General features: G+C 34.7%; 1 protein-coding gene across 1 annotated transcript in view; it reads left to right on the plus strand.

The window, feature by feature from the left end:
• LOC142351895 (uncharacterized) overlaps positions 1–19,506 on the plus strand; it is a 70,915-nt gene that overhangs the window by 44,108 nt on the left and 7,301 nt on the right. The window contains exons 8-14 of the mRNA XM_075404186.1: positions 976–1,121; positions 2,041–2,160; positions 4,377–4,488; positions 8,334–8,468; positions 8,641–8,796; positions 11,759–11,940; positions 16,984–17,196. Of these exons, the coding sequence (XP_075260301.1) occupies positions 976–1,121; positions 2,041–2,160; positions 4,377–4,488; positions 8,334–8,468; positions 8,641–8,796; positions 11,759–11,940; positions 16,984–17,196 (1,064 nt within the window). The remainder of the gene's footprint in view (positions 1–975; positions 1,122–2,040; positions 2,161–4,376; positions 4,489–8,333; positions 8,469–8,640; positions 8,797–11,758; positions 11,941–16,983; positions 17,197–19,506) is intronic.

The raw sequence follows: 19,506 nt of genomic DNA on the forward strand, positions 1-19,506 counted from the left end.
CTGATATATTGATCTAACCTATCATTGATTTTCCAGGGGAAAAAATTGAGAGCAAACTCCCATAAAAATTCAAATTAAACAACGCATGTGACCGGTATCAATACACAAAATGTGAAATTAACGTAGTCAGGACCTAAAGTCTTAACTAAAGTAACAAAAGTTGTGGCAAAATTTCTATCTTTTTTGTGCTGTTCTGAGAGCACTCCTTTTAGCGGAGGGCAAGTTCATCACATTATCATTCGATCTTTGTACTGTTTTGTGAGGGCTCTGATAAACTTTATATAATGAACGGCAACTAAGTTGGGACCCACTATTTTCTCGAAGCAGAAATTCAGTTTTTGAGGGAAATTTACTTCAATTTAAAATCAATTTTCGAAAACAATTTTTACATCATTGATTCCCTACACTAGTCCTCGCGTCTACCTATGAAATTCGGATAAAAACGCAATATTCACTTTCTAGAAATCCCAATGTAAACATGATGAGAGCTCCATCCATGTTTCACAGTAAAAACCAAGTTGATACAAGATTACAATTTGTTCACAATTTCTCTCTAATGTTTTATACAAGTCCAAATGTAGCCATAGTTGAATAAATTTGAAAATGTATCACATCTCATGACGACTTTCTTTTTAATGTGAAACTTTGATGGAGCTCATCATTTTTATATTGGGATTTTTGGCAATCGAACGTTGCGTTTTATCTGAATTTCATAGCTAGACAAGAGAACTAGTGAAGGGAATCAATGAAGTGAAGTTTTTTTTCGAAAAATGATTTTAAGTTGGAGCAATATTGCCTGAAAAAAGTGAATTTCTACTGCGTGAAAGTCGGGGCGATAACTTATTTTTGCAGGTCAGTATGTATCGACTGTGTAAGGCAAGTTTAGGAAAGGCAGAATTAAATTAACAAGAGAGTTGAATTAGGCTTTTCTTAACTTTATTTAGTGTGCGTAGCAATTAATTCTTTTTTCTTCAGATTTTCAAATGGAGCTGTGGAGAACGGAGACGTGAATCATGACGAGGATGGATTGCTTGGGATGTTCAACAGGTCTGAGATGGATTTAACCTGTCACTGGGACGGAATGGAAGTCTTCATTCCCATCAAACCTAAATTTAACAATAGTTAGTATGAGAAAACGCTTTTCAGGATGGGGTACTTTATTAGCTCGATTAGTTATTCGTTTTTTTTTGTTTTATTTTTGTAAAAAAATTTGAAGAAAATTGGAAACTAACAAAAAATATGTTTTCTTGTCTTGTTTATGGCACCAATAGGATGCTATCTCTATCCACTTCTCTCTTTTACTAATACTTATTGCTTGATCGGAAACTACGAACAGGCTTTGATTTCTGATTGTTCACTTATTTCAACACTGAAATCTTCGGATACCATTATCAATCAATCTTTTCTGGCTGAATTGATTGTGTTGGGGCCATTTTTAATTGACATTCGTAGTGAACTCTAGATTTTAGACTGACTCGAGTCCTTTCAATAGAGGTGACAGTAATGAAAACTTTCAGTATACTGAAACAATCACAAAATAACAAATAGTTGTTGATTTTTTCAGAAAAAACTCTTAGTCCGTGTGCGCAGATAAACGATTTGAGAGGTTATATTATGTGTTTCTTTATTTTTGAACGTTTTTGACAGATAATTTTCTAATTGTGATCCAACACTAAATGTTTCTCATTTATCAAGAATTTTTTTTCAATTAATTTTGAATCCATTGAACAATCAAAACGCTTCAGTTAGCGTTTTTTTTTTCATTCGTTGACGCAAAACTTTTCATCAAAAAACCTTGTTAAATATTATTAAATTGTTTTTAACAGCTTGATTTCTGCAACTATTAACTAATGTACTGTTAACGTTTTGACATAACATCAAATCTTGGTTGGAGTGGTCGTAGCAGTTGAAATGGTCTAGTACTTGATTCGAACCAGCATCTGTTACGTGCAAGCTTAGTGCGAGAGTGTCAACCATTTCACCAATTTTTACGGCTTTTTTGAAGGTTATTAAAACATATATTTGTTGTTATTTGGTTAGGCAAAATTGACTTGAGTCTTCTGGACAGTGACTGCATGTTTGACAAGTATGGCAAGGGACTCTTCTACTATATCTACTTCAAGTATCACAACTGCTCAAGTCTCAAATCTAAGACAAATGGTGAGTGAACAGCAATTGCATTTCAAAATCTATTTATTTTCTCTCATTTTTTTGACTGCCTCTTTAGTTAGATTCCTTCAGTGTTAGTCATAGTTTTTATCCAATCAAAGGAAGGGTGAAGTATCGCAGAAGTCTATTATTTAACTGACCACATAAAAATTTCCTGGAATTTCATTATGATTCATTCAGTATTGGCATGTTTAGTTACTAGCATCCTACAAAGCTTTGTACCCCCCCTACCGCCCCGCAATCTGAACATCGAAACCAGAGTTAGGGCGGTCGAAACATGTTTCGGAAATTATTGTCTTGAGGGGTACACTTCCATGCACACTTTAATTGCACGGTCTGGAGTAAACTTTTGGTCGTTCTGTTTCGAAACATAGAGGCGCTGGGTCGAATCATAGAACCGTATAATCGAATCATAGTCTCAATTTTTCTGCATAAATTGCGCAAATTCGAACGATGAGCCCATCATTTCGAATCATGACCCCGCAAGTGCGGGCCATAAGCGCGTTGTCAAATCATAAATTTGTAAAAAAAAAACAAATCAATGATTGGATTAAAAATCTGAACAATTCTGCCTCATTGTCTCACAGAATTGTTTTTTAACTTTTTAAATTTGTTTCTGTCAGCTAACTGGAAAAGATAACGCAGCTAATTTATCAGCATGAGCTGCAAGTCAACACAAGCAGCACTAAATAATGTCAAACTTGTGGCAAAAGATGAATTTTTTTAATAGGATGTTAAAATATGTCTCAAAAATTTTTAATTCTATATTTCACTTTGTTGTTATTTATTTTGAGTATTTTGAGGACTTGTACAATACGCGTCAGCCAAGACTTGCATAATTGCCTCATCAGTAGTTATATCAGAAGGCTTCCTTTTTTGATGACAGGATTAAATTTTTTCGATTTCTTTTCCAGTTTGAACTTGGGCAATTTCTAAAAACAGCGCAGCTCCAGTTGACTTTTCTTTTGTTAATGTATGCTCAACTGCAGATGCGTACGATTTTGGCTGCTCTTTCCACAAAATGGCCGCACAAAAATTATATGTAAGTGTTTTTTACGTCGAAACCAGCTGGTACTAATACTTTTGTCTGCACTGAAAGTCTCTCAGAAGAACACGATACACTAACCTCAATAACTTCACTGCTGATAGATGTTGTGCCATTCCGTGTACGAGGTCCCATGAGGATCGTAGATAAGAACGAAGTGTCTGCAGTGTTATAAAAACAAAAAATAGGATGCCAGTGCTACCAGTGGGAATACCAGAATAAAAAAGATCCCAAATTGCACCACTGCTAGCAGTGACGCAGAAAAAAGTGCGTATTTTCCGATTGTTGAGATAGATTAAATTGTATTGATTCTCTCCTGTTGCTCGAATTTGCATTAAAGATATCTTCTGCCGGAAACTAAAGCCCCCAGTAAGCGGGGCTAACCAATCAAAGTACGGTCTCTGATCTCAGATCGTAAAAGACACTTCAGAGTTGAAACAGAAATAAATAGCCTCCCGGGTGCACATGGAGAATTTTTAATAAGCTTATCGCAACAATTAGGCATTGTGGAAAAGGTTTGACTTTTCCGTTGATACTCAAGACAAAATGTACGCATTTTTTACTTTATCAGTAACCTGCTTCCAGCTAATGCGTAACAATATTCCATCGTTGAAAATGGTAGTTGAATCGTAAAAACCGAGGACAGAGTTTCCTCACTCGATTCCACGAAATGTAAAATGAAGATAACTATTAGATTTCGTGGTATCATAAGATCTTGCAATATAAAAGTTTTTCATAACAGTGTTTTGTCCGATAGGTTTTCCTAAGATCTTCCAATTGTTTTTGCACAGGATACAGAAAACAAAACTGGTGTTCTGAATTAAGTTTTGCTATAAAAATTATTTCTAATTGATGTTAATGTGATGAATTGTTGTGAAACTTGTTTTCCCGCTGAATGTATGGTGAAAATAAATTTCAAAGCTGAAAACGGCTTTTATTAAAAAAAAATATGAAAACTAAATTCACCCCAACCAAATTTAGTAAAACAATTCCGGCAAAACTTTTTTACAACAAAATTCACTGCATTTTGTACACCATTATCATTGAGACCTGATAGAGGGGACAGGCAGCCGCAAAAGTGAGCGAAGAGCGAATTTTTGAAGTACCAATCATCTGTTATTTAACCCAGCTCAGGTGATGAATAGGGTTTTGTTGCCTGTAGAATCCGTTGTGTACACACAGCATGTATTGGTGAATGACAGTGTGACTCCAATGGACCAATCAGAAGGCTCTCTCCTGGCAGTCGCTCACTCAAACATACTCGCCATTCTCAGGTAAGTCTCTAACATATGCTGTTGAAAATCAGAACCCTCAGACCCCAATAAGTCTACTTGACTGTTAATTTAAAGCTTACAAGCCAAAGGATTATACATGCAATTATATATGCAAGCCAAAAATAAGGTACCTTAAAACGCAAAACTCGTACATAATATATGTATATGTCTATTCTATATATATATATATATATATATATATATATATATATATATATATGTGTATATATATATATATATATATATATATATATATATATACATATATATATATATATATATATATATATATATATATATACTGGTGGGAGTGAATACACTGAAACGCTAAATTATACTATGGTCTCAAAAAAGCTACGCAGACACGAGAGGTTCTTGAACGCCTATAAATTTTCAATCGGATTCAGATCTGGCGGCCATTTTGGTGTTGCTCACTCATTTTTGGAAGAAATCGCTGGAATAAACTTCAATTTATGCAGAGGAGCATTATTTTGATGGAAAATAGGTGTCTCAAAAGTGCGTTTTTTTGCGTTCTTCCTCAAGATTTCTAAGTAACGTAAAATTTAAAGCTTTTGGGCTTATAAGAAGCAATTTCTGCCTATCTAATTGGACTGCACACCAAACCCTAACTGAACGTATGATCTATATCAATTTTTTTTTAAGTTTATTTGGAAAAGCTCTCGCTGTATATCTGTGAAAACTTCACAGAATCCCGCTGAATTAATTTGCCTGAAATCTGTTTCCTCCCTGAAAGGTTCTTTTCCTGCTGTTGACTTCTTCTTTAGTACACGAATTTTCCTATTCCAAAAGTAAGAATGTTAATTAGTGGTCATGTTTCGTTTAAATCAAATTCCATATCAGACACTTTTCAAAAACAACTACAAAAGATGAGTATGATGGAAAAATCTGATATTTACTTAGTGTTAATTTTTAATTACTTGAGACAACCTTTTCTTTAGACCTCTGCGTAACAAAAAATTTGTTATTTTTCTTGAATTTATCCTTAATTTTTTAATTTTTTGTTAGTTTTTCGTTAATTCTTCCTTATTTGTTCTTTAATTTTTCGTTAGTTTTTCGCTAATTTTTCGTTATTTCCACTGCGTTATTTTCAAGATATTTACAAATTTCTCAAAATTATACACAATCTGTCATGCTTTTGAGCAAAAATTTAGCGAAGTTTTGTCACTTCATTGCTCATTAATCAAAGTGATCAAAGATATCTGTATCAATTGCTAAATAACTGACAAAAAGATTTTGATTCCATTATTTTGTTATCCCAATTTTGGGCTCTATTATACTAAGATATCTTGATTTCAGCTCAACCGTTGTGCTTTCATTCGTTGAGCAATTATCAGGCTGAGGTAACAAGTTGGAAAGAGAGACTCTTTAACTGTAAATCAATGTGAACTTTTCACTTGGTTTTCAGAAGCAATTAAATCAATCTGAACCTCCCGTTCGGCTTTAAAATATAGCCGTTCAAAATTTAGCTACTGACGTTTTTAGAATTTTATCCGCGATTTAAAAGAACATGGATATCGTTTGAGTAAGTCCTATTGCGTCGTCTTAAGTCTAATTAAGTGTCCATTGGTTAAAGTTTTAATACTTACTTTAGCGAAGTGTTCTCTTCATCAATCAACAATGTCAATGTTGATTCAATCGTTAATTATAATTTCTACGATAAAAGCATAAAATTGTCTTTCTAAAGCTCCAATTAATGACATGGAAAAATGGATACAGTTAATGAAGGCATATATGTTTTCAATCGGATTCAGATCTGGCGGCCATTTTAGTATTGATCACTCACTTTTGGATTAAATCGCTGGCAAATATTCAATTTATGCAGAGGAAGATTGTTTTGATGAAAAATATTCGTCTCGAAAGTTCATTTTTTGCGTTTTTCTCAAAATTTTCAAGTAAGGTCTATTATACTAAGCTATCTTGATTTCAGCCCAATCTTTCTGTTTTCATTCGTTGGGAATTTATCAGGGTGAGGTGTCAAGTTGGAAAAAGAGACTCTTTAACTGTAAATCAATATGAATTTTTCACTTGGTTTTAGGAAGCAAATAAATCAATCTGAATCTCCCGTTTGGCTTTAAAATATAGCCGTTAAAAAGTTAGCTGCTGGCCTCTCTTTGAATTTTAAAAGAACATGGATATTGTTTGAAATAGTCCAATTGCGTCTTAAGTCCAATTAAGTGTCCATTGCTCAAAATTTTTAATATTTACTTTAGCAAAGTCTCCTCTTCATCAATCAATATTGTCAATGTTCATTCATTCGTTAATTTTGATTTTTTCGATAAAAACAAGAAATTATTTTTCCGAAGCTCCATTTAATGCCATAGAAACTTCTAATGTCCTTGTAATCCGCAATTAGTTTTATGAAGAAAAATTTGGTTTGGTTTTTCTCTCTTTTCGAGCTAAATGAAACTATTTTAGTTATTGTTATAGTTACTTATAGTCTGCAAGCTAGTAACTAACGGCTTGAAAATTGAAGACGAAAGATGGTCTCAAGTTTTCACACAAGAACCAGAATCAAGCGTTGTCAAAAGAGAGTGCACTCTAGCTTTGCCGCAAATGTGACACATATTAGCCTAGTTACCTACGATCACAACTCTCATCTGAAAAATCTGAAAACATGGGTCGTGAAATTACTCGACAAATTTGAGTATTTATTTTTTATTTTTTGAATATTGGCCACGTAATGATTATATTTGGGCGCCGTTTCTGTTATGACTCTGAGGGAAGCATTTGGTAAGTGTCTTTTTCAAATCAATTTTTAAGAAATAATTTTGAAGCAGGAAAGGAAACGCATGAAGAAAATTGGGTTTATTAGTGTTAAGGAAATGAGAGAGAAGCGGCAAGAGCGTATCTCTTTGTTTATACTGCTGTTTCAGCGAGAGCGGGAAGTTAAGGAGTGAAATAATTATCAGTAGAAGAGCTCATTTTTCTTCGCGTGCAGCTTTTCCAGCCAGTTTTGTCCGTTTTTTTATGAGATTTAAATGGGCAATAAAAAAGTTTTAATCTTTGATAGTGTTTTGAAGAGTACGGATCATTATTATGCTTTTTAAGTACCAATTGATACCAATTATGTTGGTATAAAACAGTGTCTGTAACTATTTTTGCCAATTTGTTGCAGGCATTTAATTTACTTAGAAGAAAATTGCGATAGTTTCCTTATTCTTTTAAGAGCATTTCAATTTTTGCAAAAATTGATTTTTTTTGTTTTCAGGTGCGCGTATATTACATAATTAAGTATTTGATTTTTACGTTTGATTTATAAGTGCATCTTTTAGTGCATTTGGGTTTTAGGTTATTTTTTATTTGATTTCTTTTTAAAATTTTATGAGTGTTTATTTCGAAAACAGTTCACTGAAAAAAATTTTTTGGCAGAACCAACACCTGGAATGGTTTACGGAATTCTTCCGGCAACATTTTTTTAAGATGTGTTCACACCGGTTTATTGTTTTTGAAATTAAATTGCAGCAGTAATTTTTGTCACGGCAAACCATTTCCTAATCATTTAAGGTCTAGTGTTTTTTATGTTAAAAGGACTTGTCATCCTATGTTTTTTTTCATTTGATGTGATTTATATGAATGTTAGGACTAGGTAATAACAAAATCACCCTTAAATGACCATCATTATCATTAATTGAAACTAGTTATCGAAAAAGTATTACTTTCAAATGGGAATTGGTCTGCGCAGAAATTGACTAACAAATATGACTGATGATGATGATATAACTTTTAATTGTGTTTTTTTCGTTTGTCTTCATATGAACTGCTTCACGCAAATTTTGCGACGTTAAAATTTTCGCACTGGAGTCTCTTTCCTGATTTTAATACAGGTGTGAGTACTTCCGTGAGAGTGTGTTGATGAACTCTCTTCTTGTGGAGAATAACCCAGTGAGGTTGACTGAGTCTGGCTCATTCAAAGTGGATCTACTCATGTACACGGACGCTACATACACTCAGGAGCACAGGTGTCAACCTACATAATTAAATCTGTTTTGCCTCCCCCTACCCACCTCAGACTCAACTTTTCTTTATGATTACAATTTGATTACTGTATTGCCGAATAGCATGTTTCGATATGAAAAAAATAGAAAAAACTTTTTAAAATCTTTTGAACATACTCTTATTTTTTTTATGTAGTTCCTACCCAGTGCCCGTGTCTTTGGGTGAACAACTTCACTTCGCAGCTGCTCTGACCTCGACTGACCCTAACCTTCGGTTGTCCCTCCATGCCTGCTGGATCACCCCAAACAACAACTTCTACAGCCCATTGAGACTCTATATCTCACAGGACTTGTTAGTCGCCATTCATTCAATATTACTCCCGAAAGAGTCCATTTTGAACGCAGGAAATTGTTGATATGTCTGGTTTCGAGGTGGGGGTATCTCCCTACTTTAATTTCATGGTCCAGCGCACTACTGAAGTCTTTTCATGCCCATTATCGGTCGTCCCTCGAAAAGGGTTGATTTCAAACCAGAGGAATTATAGCATAGCGACTTTATGTACTTGTAATCTTATGATCACAGCACAACTCCGCGAATGTGACTTAATGAACTGAATCAATGATCAACATGTCTCTTGTTTTAATTAAATAGAAACAATCTATAATTTCATTTTATATATTCCGAAAATACCCAACTCTTCCTATAATGCAAATGTTTTCAAAGAAAACCTACGTTTGAACGTAGCAAATAGTTTTCATAATTTTTTTGTCGTTTCCATTCAGTCAGGTGAACTAGGAATGCATTTTACAAATTGCAAAAATTAATTCTTCATTTATGGCACAAAAAGTACGCACAATTTGAAGACAACAGTTACAACAGTTTCGCTTTCGCATATTATCTTATAAAGTCAGAGATGTCAACCGTGAATAATCGATACGTTAACCATATGGTCAACAGTGACCACAAAAGCTTGGATTTCGTCACTTGAATTCAAAGTGAACAGTGAACATTGTCGACATTTTTCAATTCGTCAGACTTTTGTTTTGTCGTTTACTAAATTCCTAATCAGAGACTAAATTGTTCTTCTGAGCTGTCTTATTTGTATTTCCATTTTTTTTATTTCTGTTCTTGATCGGCAATTGGTATAGCGTTACTGTTTTTTTTGCTACCAATCTTCAATTACTTTTTTTTCTGTTCAGTCTAATGGAAACGATGTTAAATGTCGTGTTGATCAATTGCTCCAAAATTGTACAGATTTTCAACAGATTTGATTCATTAGCGACTTGATTTTTTACATGTAGCACTCCATGCTTCGACTTTTGAACGTTGAGTTTTATTTTTGATCATTGGACTTTTAAATTAGCTTATCTAATGTGTAGAAATCAGGAACTGTTGACAAAATTTGACGTAAAACATCGACTTTGGTTAGAAACAGTCACTGACAAATTTTACAACTTACCATACCCACCTCGCTGCTTACACCCTCCCTTATCCACACACCTGTCTACCTCCCTTCAATAATTTTCTACCCACTCCAACATTAGTCTTTCCCCCTCAACCTTTCCCTATTTGTGCCCCAGCAACTAACCAAACAATCCCCGCAGCACTCCTAATCTACATAGAAATATTGTCTGAACTTTTAAGAGAACTCTGGACGTTTGTTCTTAGGCAACTGATTTCTGAAATTTTGTGGTTATTATTAGCCGCGGAGCGATAGCGGCTATTATTGGGGACATCGTGGTTTTCTTAATTCGTCGTCTCCATCGATGATTCCTACGACCTGATTTCTCGGAATTGGCTTTTCAATGACTTCAGTGACTTCTACTGCTTTGCAGTTAAAATTTGTGTGCGTAACGTCATTTCTGCTTTTAGTTCAATTCCTTGGCATACCTCACTCAAAAAAATGGCTTCTGAAATCACTTATCGAACTTTAAATTAGAAATGAACATTTACTTAAAATGAACATTTACTAGTTAAAGATCAATAGTGCGCATCTAAGCAGTGCCAAACTTATATGCCCTAATTCTCGAGCATTATTCTTGAGTTTTTGATTTTGAATATCAGTTTTAAGAAAGTTTTTTAGGGCTTTTTCTCTTATAGACCTTATGTGTCTTAAAATTGATAGTCCGAATCTAACCCAAAAATACTAGTGGTCTATTAAAGGACTGGTGGTCGATCTGTCTATCTTATTTCTTTAGTTTCATGGTAGACCACAAGCGTCTATCACGGCTGTTTTCCAGCAATCTGCCGGCTATGTTTGTTTATCTTTGGTGTTTTTGACATAGATAAAGTTACTTCAGAATGTTTATTTCACAAATCTTTCAGTCGTTTTTCGTTAATCTACCAGTTTTGTTTTATTTATGCACAATTTTTCCCAGACTGTTTGACATATCTCAAACACAATTGAATATTTCGCTGGATTAGGCACTCGAGGCCAACTTTACGTAATCAAAAACTGGTTAAACTGCAAAGGCCGATGGTATTCTCTCAGAACTTTTTTAACTGTTAACTCAGAGCTTTGGTGGGTTCTAAGTGTACAATTCACCCAAGCTGCAGATAAAAGCTTGAGGAGGCAGGTTTTATGGTTTAAATGGACATCTGGGACCGAAAACTCCAATTTTGAGCGTAAAATGATTTGCCACTAATGTCTTCTTGTCTAGCTCAAAAACAACTATGGTCGACAAATGTGATCACAAGATGTATCCTTGAAGAGTATCTTATCGGTTACTTCCAATGTTGTCATCAAGAGGGCACAACTCTAATATTTGTCGTGAATTACATTGAGATGTTTCAGTAATGAACAAAATTCAAAATTTGAGTAAAATGCGTAAAATTGGTAAATTGATAGTTAGAAGATGACAGCGAGGTTGTAATTAATGGTAACTGTTTTGATTAAGGAATTTTTCGCATTTTTACTCGTGGAAAACGTTTCTGGCTTTCATGACGGAGCTACTCAAAAAGACACCAAATTTGTAAGAAATTGTCTCAAAATTGTCAAATTTTATAGGAGAAACTTTTCTGACAAACGCAGAATATTTACAATTTAACTTCTCAATTCTTAGTTCCCAATTCTTAGTTCAATCAGCTTAGATTTTGAAGATAAAGACATATTTGACAGTCCAACACATTGTTCTTTGAATCAGTCAACGCTGAATTTCATAAAAACCTTGATTACGCGTTTCTAGTATCAGCAGTTTCAACGTTTCAGCAATTTTCCCGGCTGTTATATTGTTGTTCTTCAACATTTATATTGTTACTGTTGAAATCGCAACTTTCTAGAAACTTCTAGAAATTATTGCAGTCTCCTTTTCAGTTGTCCTGTTGGCGACGACTTTGAGTATGTAGTGGGGCTAAGAAGGAACTGGTTTGTGCCTTTCACCTACAAAGCACAGTTGATCGTAGCTAATGATGGGTCAGTGCTGGATAATGTGTACTACATATGCCACTATGACCTCTGTGATCTCACTGCTGGAGACAATTTCGAAACATGTCAAGGTAGGTGTAAAAAAATACTATTTACACTTGCAAGTTTTGACCAGGACTTGTTTACAGTAGTCAAGACTTATTCCATTTAAACCCACAAGTTTTGAGCAAGACTTTTAATCAATGTTAGTTCTGAATCAGTACTGATATTATATTTGCTGTCACAATCCAAGTTCTGACGATGTCTTGCTAATTTGACGTGGCTGGTATAGTTTTTAATGCATTTTCAAGCACTTTAAGAGTGTATCTGTTGCTCGAAATTTTAAAAAAACTTTAAAAAAACAACCTGTCTGAGCCCATCAAATATCTGATGCAAGTTTTGATGCGTTTAAAACCGATACTGCCAAACGAATCAGCCATTAAAGCTCTCTCTCGTGTTTGAAATTAAACATCGAAAATTTTGTCCTATTTGTTCAGTGAAAAAGATGATTCAAGGTGCCAAAAATATATCAGTTCAACTTGTTCTAAGATGTAAACAAAATATTTAACAAAAATAAACTAAAAAAAACATATATTTGAGATACGGTGTGCATATGGCATAAGCATTGAAATCAGACTGCCTTTGGCTCATGTGAACAGATTTTTTTTAAAGAAAAAATTCAGCCTAAACAGTCACAAAACTTCTTCTCTTCACAAAATATCAGGAAGAATAACTGTTTTAGTCAGTTCATTTATAATAGATTATAGCATTGAAAGTTTTTGTTTCTACCTTAATAATTTATATTTTTCAACTGTCGAGAAGTTTATATGTGCAATAAGTCTGACAAATTCATCTGAAAAATTAAACGCAGCATATTTGCATGTTTAGTCTGCCAAAACCAAATTTTACCTCAATTGTCTTGAACAAAATTTGAAATTAAACAATCAGTTTCTTTTTTAAAATTAGCGAGAAATTAAACTGTTTCAATTAAATTTGCTCGAAAAACTATTAGTTAGCTGCATTTCTGCCTTCTGCTGTTCTGGAAATTTTAGCATAGGCTACAATAAAAATAAATTGATAATATTGTTTTAAAAACCGGAGAAAAAAATTTTAAACGGATTTTTTTTAAAACTGTACAATTAAATGAGATGAAACCAACTGCTTTTTTCAAACAGATTTCAAGTTCAATTTTTTCCTAAAGAAACAGTTTGTATGTAATATAGAGACAAAATATTAGAATAATCAGATTTACGTTGTATGCTGCCCATCAGTTTTCAAACCTCAGAGCATTTGGTTTTTTTCCAAATCCTTACGGAGAAGGCCCGTGAGGAAAAGTACTCACATGCTCAAAAGATAAAATAACCAGTCAATCAGTATCAGTTATCAAATATCGAATACATTGAGCTAACAGAATCTCTTCCGGAAATACTCATAATTGAAAATAAAAAATGTTTTAAGTGATTAAATTTTTCTGTTAAAAGGAACCTTTTCACATTGATAAAGACAGAATTTACATAGGGCTGCCTAAAGTATTTTTTACTTTTTAAAGCTTTGGGGAAGTAAGTCATTCGATTTTTCAACAGATTTGTGCATCAAAAAATTGTTATTAATAGCCGCACAGCGAGAGCTGGGGCTATTATTGGCCTTCTCTTGTTTTTTACAATTCAAAGTACTTGAATTGTATTGGGACGCTGCGTTTTTTAAGATGTGTTCACATTTTTCATTGATTTTGATATTTCAAAACGGGATAAACAGGTAAAGCCCAGCGGGTATTAAGTTTCATTAAGGGCCAAAAGCGGGCCTTAGTAGTCCTTCAAGTGCTTAGAGTGTTGCTGCTGCTGGAATTGCCTTAATTTAAGGTTAAAAGATTATTTTTAGGAAATTTTGGGCTCAAAAAGTTACAAATTTTCATCTTTTTAAAAAATTTTTTGAGGTTTCTGTTTGATTAGTCTTAAGTTGAAGTTTTTATAAGTTGATGCAGCCCTTAGTAAGACAAAATAACTTGTTATGTCCATTTTATGAGCCATATGGTTTGGTACAACAAACACAAACACGCAAAATAATACTAATTTTTGCAATTTTTTCAAATTTTTTGAGTAATCTTGTCATTTTTTGAGCTTCAGAGGCCACGTAATTTCTTTTAAGGTTTGATAATAGGGCACTGCATAGTTTCTAGTAACAATAGATTGATTTTCAACATTTTAATCTCTCGAATTTTAGCATTTCTTTGATAAAATCTGCAATTTTTTTTAAAGTTTCATAAAGTTTTTGTCAATTTTTTATATTTTTCTATTCTCAAGTGCCAGAAAACCTTTTCCAGGGTCTAATAAAAAGTTACTGCTGGGTTCTATCGAATTTTAGAAATTTTTTTTATAAAATTTGCGAAATTTTCTCAAGTTATTTCAAAACATTTGTCTTTTATTCAGTTTTTCATCCAAAGTTTGATAGTATGTTATTAATTAGTTGCAAAGGGGCAATTGAATGGTTTTCAACATTTTAATAGAAGGAATTTCTAAATTTTATTACTTGAAATTTTTTCAAAGTTATTGCTTATCGATGTTTGAGCCAATAAGTTTTTAAGGCTCGGGAATGGGGTTACTGTATAACCTCTGAGATAGAGAAATGTTTCTGAGGATATTAATATCAAGATTTTTGGCGACATTTCATTAAAATTTGCAATTGATTTCATTCTTTTTTTAAAAAATTTTCGGACATTTTCTGTGTCAATCGATCTTCAATGGCCGATGAAACTTTTTCAGCTCTTACTGATATAATTCTGGACCGATTTCAAAACCAAAAATTGGCTTTGAACATATTATTGAAATAGGTATACTTAATAGGATCAAATTTTGCCTTAGGGTTAAAAACTTCAGGAGTTTTGGCAGTAAGTATATTTTTGTTTAGTTTGATTGTTTTAGTTTCACAGTTTTTTTAGATGATTTTGTTTATATTTTTGCTGGCATTGTTCAATTGATCTGCTGGCCAGGTAGAGTACTTCTATTTTTGAATTGAATTCTTTGAATTGTATTTCAGGATTTGTCCTGCTATGTTTTTTTTGTTTCGTCGTCAAGATTTTTGTTACGACCATATGACGTCACAACGACTTCAAATCTGATTTTGTTCATTCGTTCATGCAACTTCAATTAAAGTGCGTGCGTGACGTCATTTTTCGCTCTTAGTGGAGCCAGTTTTTTTGTTCATTCGCGCGTGATAAAATTTTTGGTCACATGTGACTTACCTCACTCTCAAAAATGACTTCCTCACTTTAAAATTTACTTTTATTTACTTTAATTCAAAGAGATAAGGTCAAGTGAATGCATGTTACTCTAAATGAAGATTATTTGAGAGCAACTAATTGAGGCAGCAATAGTTTACACAGATTCTTAAACAAAATTTAACATCTCAGCCTTCAATGAAAAGATAACTTTTTGGTATGTTTTTTTAACTGTTTTTTAGACTGCAGATCTACGAAGCTTTTGCGGCTATTTTCTGGCGATCTGCCAGCTATGATTGTGCTTTGTTCATTTTCCTTTTGCTAAATGTTTCCATTTTAGCTTCCGCTTAACATATAAACTTCAGGAAAATATTTAAGTGATAAGGTTTTCCCGAAACACAATCTTAGAGAAGCAGATAGTGACAACTGTCATATATTCGACCTAGATAGCAAATGGGAATTTCCCATGAATGTAATTTGTCATGCACTCCAGACTTTAAAACATTATGAAAAACCACCAAGATATTGTCATTACTATCAAGGCATAATGCACACATTGCAGTTCAAAAAAGTGTGCATGAAATTAAATTCAAGCTTTTTCAAATAATAGTGTAATCAAATTCGGGAAATAATATCTGAGTAGCCTGAAACCTGCAAAACAGATTTTCCTAACTTTGCGGAATTGGATTTCTTTCAATAACGGAATTCGGTTACTAAATCGGTTACCGAATCGCTCAATTTGATAACCCCAGTCAAAATAGGACGGTTATCTTGCAAGATCTTGCAAGATTCTTGCAAGATCTTGCAAGATAACCGTACGATTTGCAAGAGTCTTGCAAGATAACCGTCCATCTTGTAAGATAACCGTCTTGCAAGAAGCGCCGGAAACCTGCATTAGCTGCTGCATGGGCCTCTTTGGCTTCTTTGGAGATTAGAGAATAGGATTCGACCTATTCTCTAACTGCCAAAGAAAAAAAGAGAGACCCTAAAATTGCTAAGGCTAACACGTACAAATAGGAACATTATCAAAATGCGCAGAAGGGGTCACGGAAAGGGCAGGGGTTTTTTGCGCTGCAGCAGGAGTCACAGAAAGGTCACATTAATCAACAAAAAACCTTATTTTATCGGTATGCAAAACGTTATCAACTTTGCTGCCTTGTTTACGTGTATGATCTGACTCAACGCACTGTTTTCGAATATTTTTTATGGTATTTGAACACTTTTTATGATTAAATGTGACTGGAATCAGTGAATAAGCTTTTTTCGCCATGTACATATTGAATCAGTAAAAACGTTGTTTTATCGCTACACAAAACGTTAAATCATTGTTTCTGATTGTTTTCAAGTTTAAAACTATTAAATTTTTGTGACGGTTATCTTGCAAGATCTTGCAAGATTCTTGCAAGATAAACGTACGGATCTTGCATCTTGCAAGATAAACGTTATTTGCAAGAATCTTGCAAGATCTTACAAGATAACCGTTGGAGTTCGTCTGGGGTAACCGAACACTGGTTACAGAACTTGTAATTTTTTCAAAGCGTCTTACTTTTTTGAAAATTTTAAGCTGAGTGATTTTCATTGTAAGCTTAGTTCGGTAAGTTAAATAAAAAGCAATTGCTTGCTTTCAGGAACGGAATTCCGTTCAGCCATTCTGGAATTTTCTAAATATGCGGAATTTAATTAATAATTTCCATTCAAAACAGATTAGCTTTTGAATTTAATCAAAATCCGCAAAGTTCATGTAAATCTCGTGTATTAAAATAGCAAAACGGAAATAAGTTACATTCCTAGTCAAATTTGACCAAGTTAATTCAGGTCTGCCCTTGCGGTGTAACGTACTTGAAACTTCGAAACACTCCTGAAATTTGATGCTCATTTATGCTTTTACCAATCAGAAACAAAGATTGACAATTGTGTTTAGATGAAACAAACTCCTGCTCAAGATCCAAACGTCAGAAGCGATCTCTGGGATCGTCTTCCTCCTCCTCTGGCAGAATCACTTCTCACAATGTCATATCTGGCATGTTGTCTCTGGGAATCACAATCACTGGTCTCAACGACCAGGCTCTCCGTCCTAAAGACGGTAATGGCGAAGACGTCATCCGAATCACCACTCCGCACGGTGAACCAAGAGGTAGTGAAAAAAAAACATTTACTCCCTTCGCCTCCCCCTCCCCCGTCCCTCGTCCCTGCAGCCTCGAAGTCTCAACTTCAATAATGCGCTGAAATTTTGCTTCTTGTAAAATCTTATTGTATCTTCAAAGTTTTTAAGGTCGAGAAATTGAGCTTAGGTGCCTACGTGCTTCTCACTTTTGATAAGGAAACCCCTTCGGAAAACTTAATAGTTCATTAACTGAAAATTACGGGCCGAAAACCCTATTTTTGGTTTAAATTGCGCTTACTTGTTGAACTTGGTCACGAAGTACAAAGGTCATTGTATAATGATCAATCGGTGCAATCGTTCCTTTGTCGCCTCATGCCGCGCTACATAGCTTTTTTGTATTGAGATATGTGTTTTGGAACTAAAGTGGCAAAATCCACCCAAAAGTCCACTTTATTCAGTATAGCCGCTGGCTCGTATTAGAAGTTTTTTCACTTACTTTTACAATATTCGTAAAATATGTCAATTAAATTGGTTTATACTAAATAGTTAAGGTATGCTTGGCTGGGGAACTCATGGTTGAAATCAGTTCTAAATTTAGTCGATTCTCAGAAAGTTTTATTATGATCAGGCCTGTACCCACAAATCACCCTGGTACCCACGCAATTGAGTCTTTTCTTTTTTGTTTCCAGAAACCCTCACAATCGGTTCTTCAAAGTGTCGTTCTCATCAACCCACACGATTGGGTTGAACAGAAAAAATGAGCATTGTCCCAACTCATAGGGGGACAAACAAGTTCTAGCACAGCAATAATTGCGCAACTAAAAATTGGGTGAGCCAGGGCTAAAAATTAACCATTGTGGGGCCGAGAGAGTTGTTGCATTAAGTAGTCCCATAACATGGGATTTCTGGCAATCAACAATGTGGATGAACCTCTCATAAAAGTCAATGAGACTCCTTGAGATTTTAGGCAATTGATAAACCAGCTGGTTGAAGGTTTCGTTTATCGGCAAGCAAAGCTTTACGTTTCAAAGTTTTCCGAACCAAATCTGAGAAGCCCCCGAAAGATTCGACCGCGAGTGGTACAAACTGGATACGTTTTTTGGCACATCCTTGGGGCTTTTTCTCATGTTTCCTTTCTTCAGCATTTGTCAGAGCAAAACAACACCTCCTCGCCGCATTTGACTTTAGACTGGGCTGCAGTGGGGAAGTGATGGTTTCATCTATCGCACCTGGTTGTCTTGCTGACCAGCTGGGCAAGTATATTTTTTCTGGCCTTGAGGGACTATCCAGAATCAATTTTTTCTATTCGCAGACGAGTGCAAAGTTTGCAGTCAAGCAAGCATCTGATATTCTATCCCTCACTCTATCGTGCCGCGATATCATATCCGCCTCGACACTGACAGCTTAAAACGTGATCACCCAGCTTGTCTAGTGTGCGTTTTGATGGTAAGGACTGTTTGGTTCCTCAATGTATAACGGAACGCCAATCTAATACTTCAATGCGGCTCTGAATTCATTTGGCTGTGTGTGAAGGCCCAGACTAGGGATTGGAGTTGCGGAAAGCCAGGCCACATATTGAGACAACGTTAGTGAAAGCAAACAAGATTTGTCCCGATTTGAAATCTAATTACCAAGAAGGTTAGAAAAAGCAGCATCGTCAAGTGCCTCCTGAATCTTGTGTTTTAAATATTGGCTAAACTCTAGATTATTCAGTTCTTCTAATGTTCCGTTGCAGATTTGATTGTCTGTTATTTTTCTCACAGGTTATTTGTTCTAATAAAGCGTCTGACTGCAAAACGGACTCAACAAAAGCTGCTTTCAATTGGTCAACTGCTTGTCTAATTTAGACCCGAGTTCTTCATTGGTAGACAAAACTGCTTCGTAGCGTGCTCACTTATAACGATGCCTAAAATATTTTCAAAAGTTGTTCTCTGAAGATTTTCAGAAATCTGCAAAATAACGGAGGATTTGTTGGATGGAGTGTTACATCGAAGAGAATATACCATCTTTGGGGCACCAAGACACCTTCGAAGAATTCCAAGTGCGCCAGGTAAGTTGTCCAGATAAGCCGGCTGTCCAGCAGTTTTTCTATTTTGTTGACTCTTTTCCTCAACGATGCAGCAATAAAGATGGGATTGACGATGGCGGCGCCCAAGATCTCAAGTCCTACTTTGCTATTTCTCTTCATCCTGTTAAATAAAGCACACAAGTCAACGGGTAACCGAAGCTCCCATTTTTCTATTCTGAGCTGTAAACTGCAGCTTTCACCTAACTTAGTCAACAAAATCAATGTAGCGCAATGTTGTTTATGGGTACCAGCGAGGATGCCATCGTCCAAAG

The sequence above is a fragment of the Convolutriloba macropyga genome, chromosome 1 (genome assembly GCF_964194025.1).
Source record: "Convolutriloba macropyga chromosome 1, txConMacr16.3, whole genome shotgun sequence".
NCBI classification, from domain to species: domain Eukaryota; kingdom Metazoa; phylum Xenacoelomorpha; order Acoela; family Convolutidae; genus Convolutriloba; species Convolutriloba macropyga.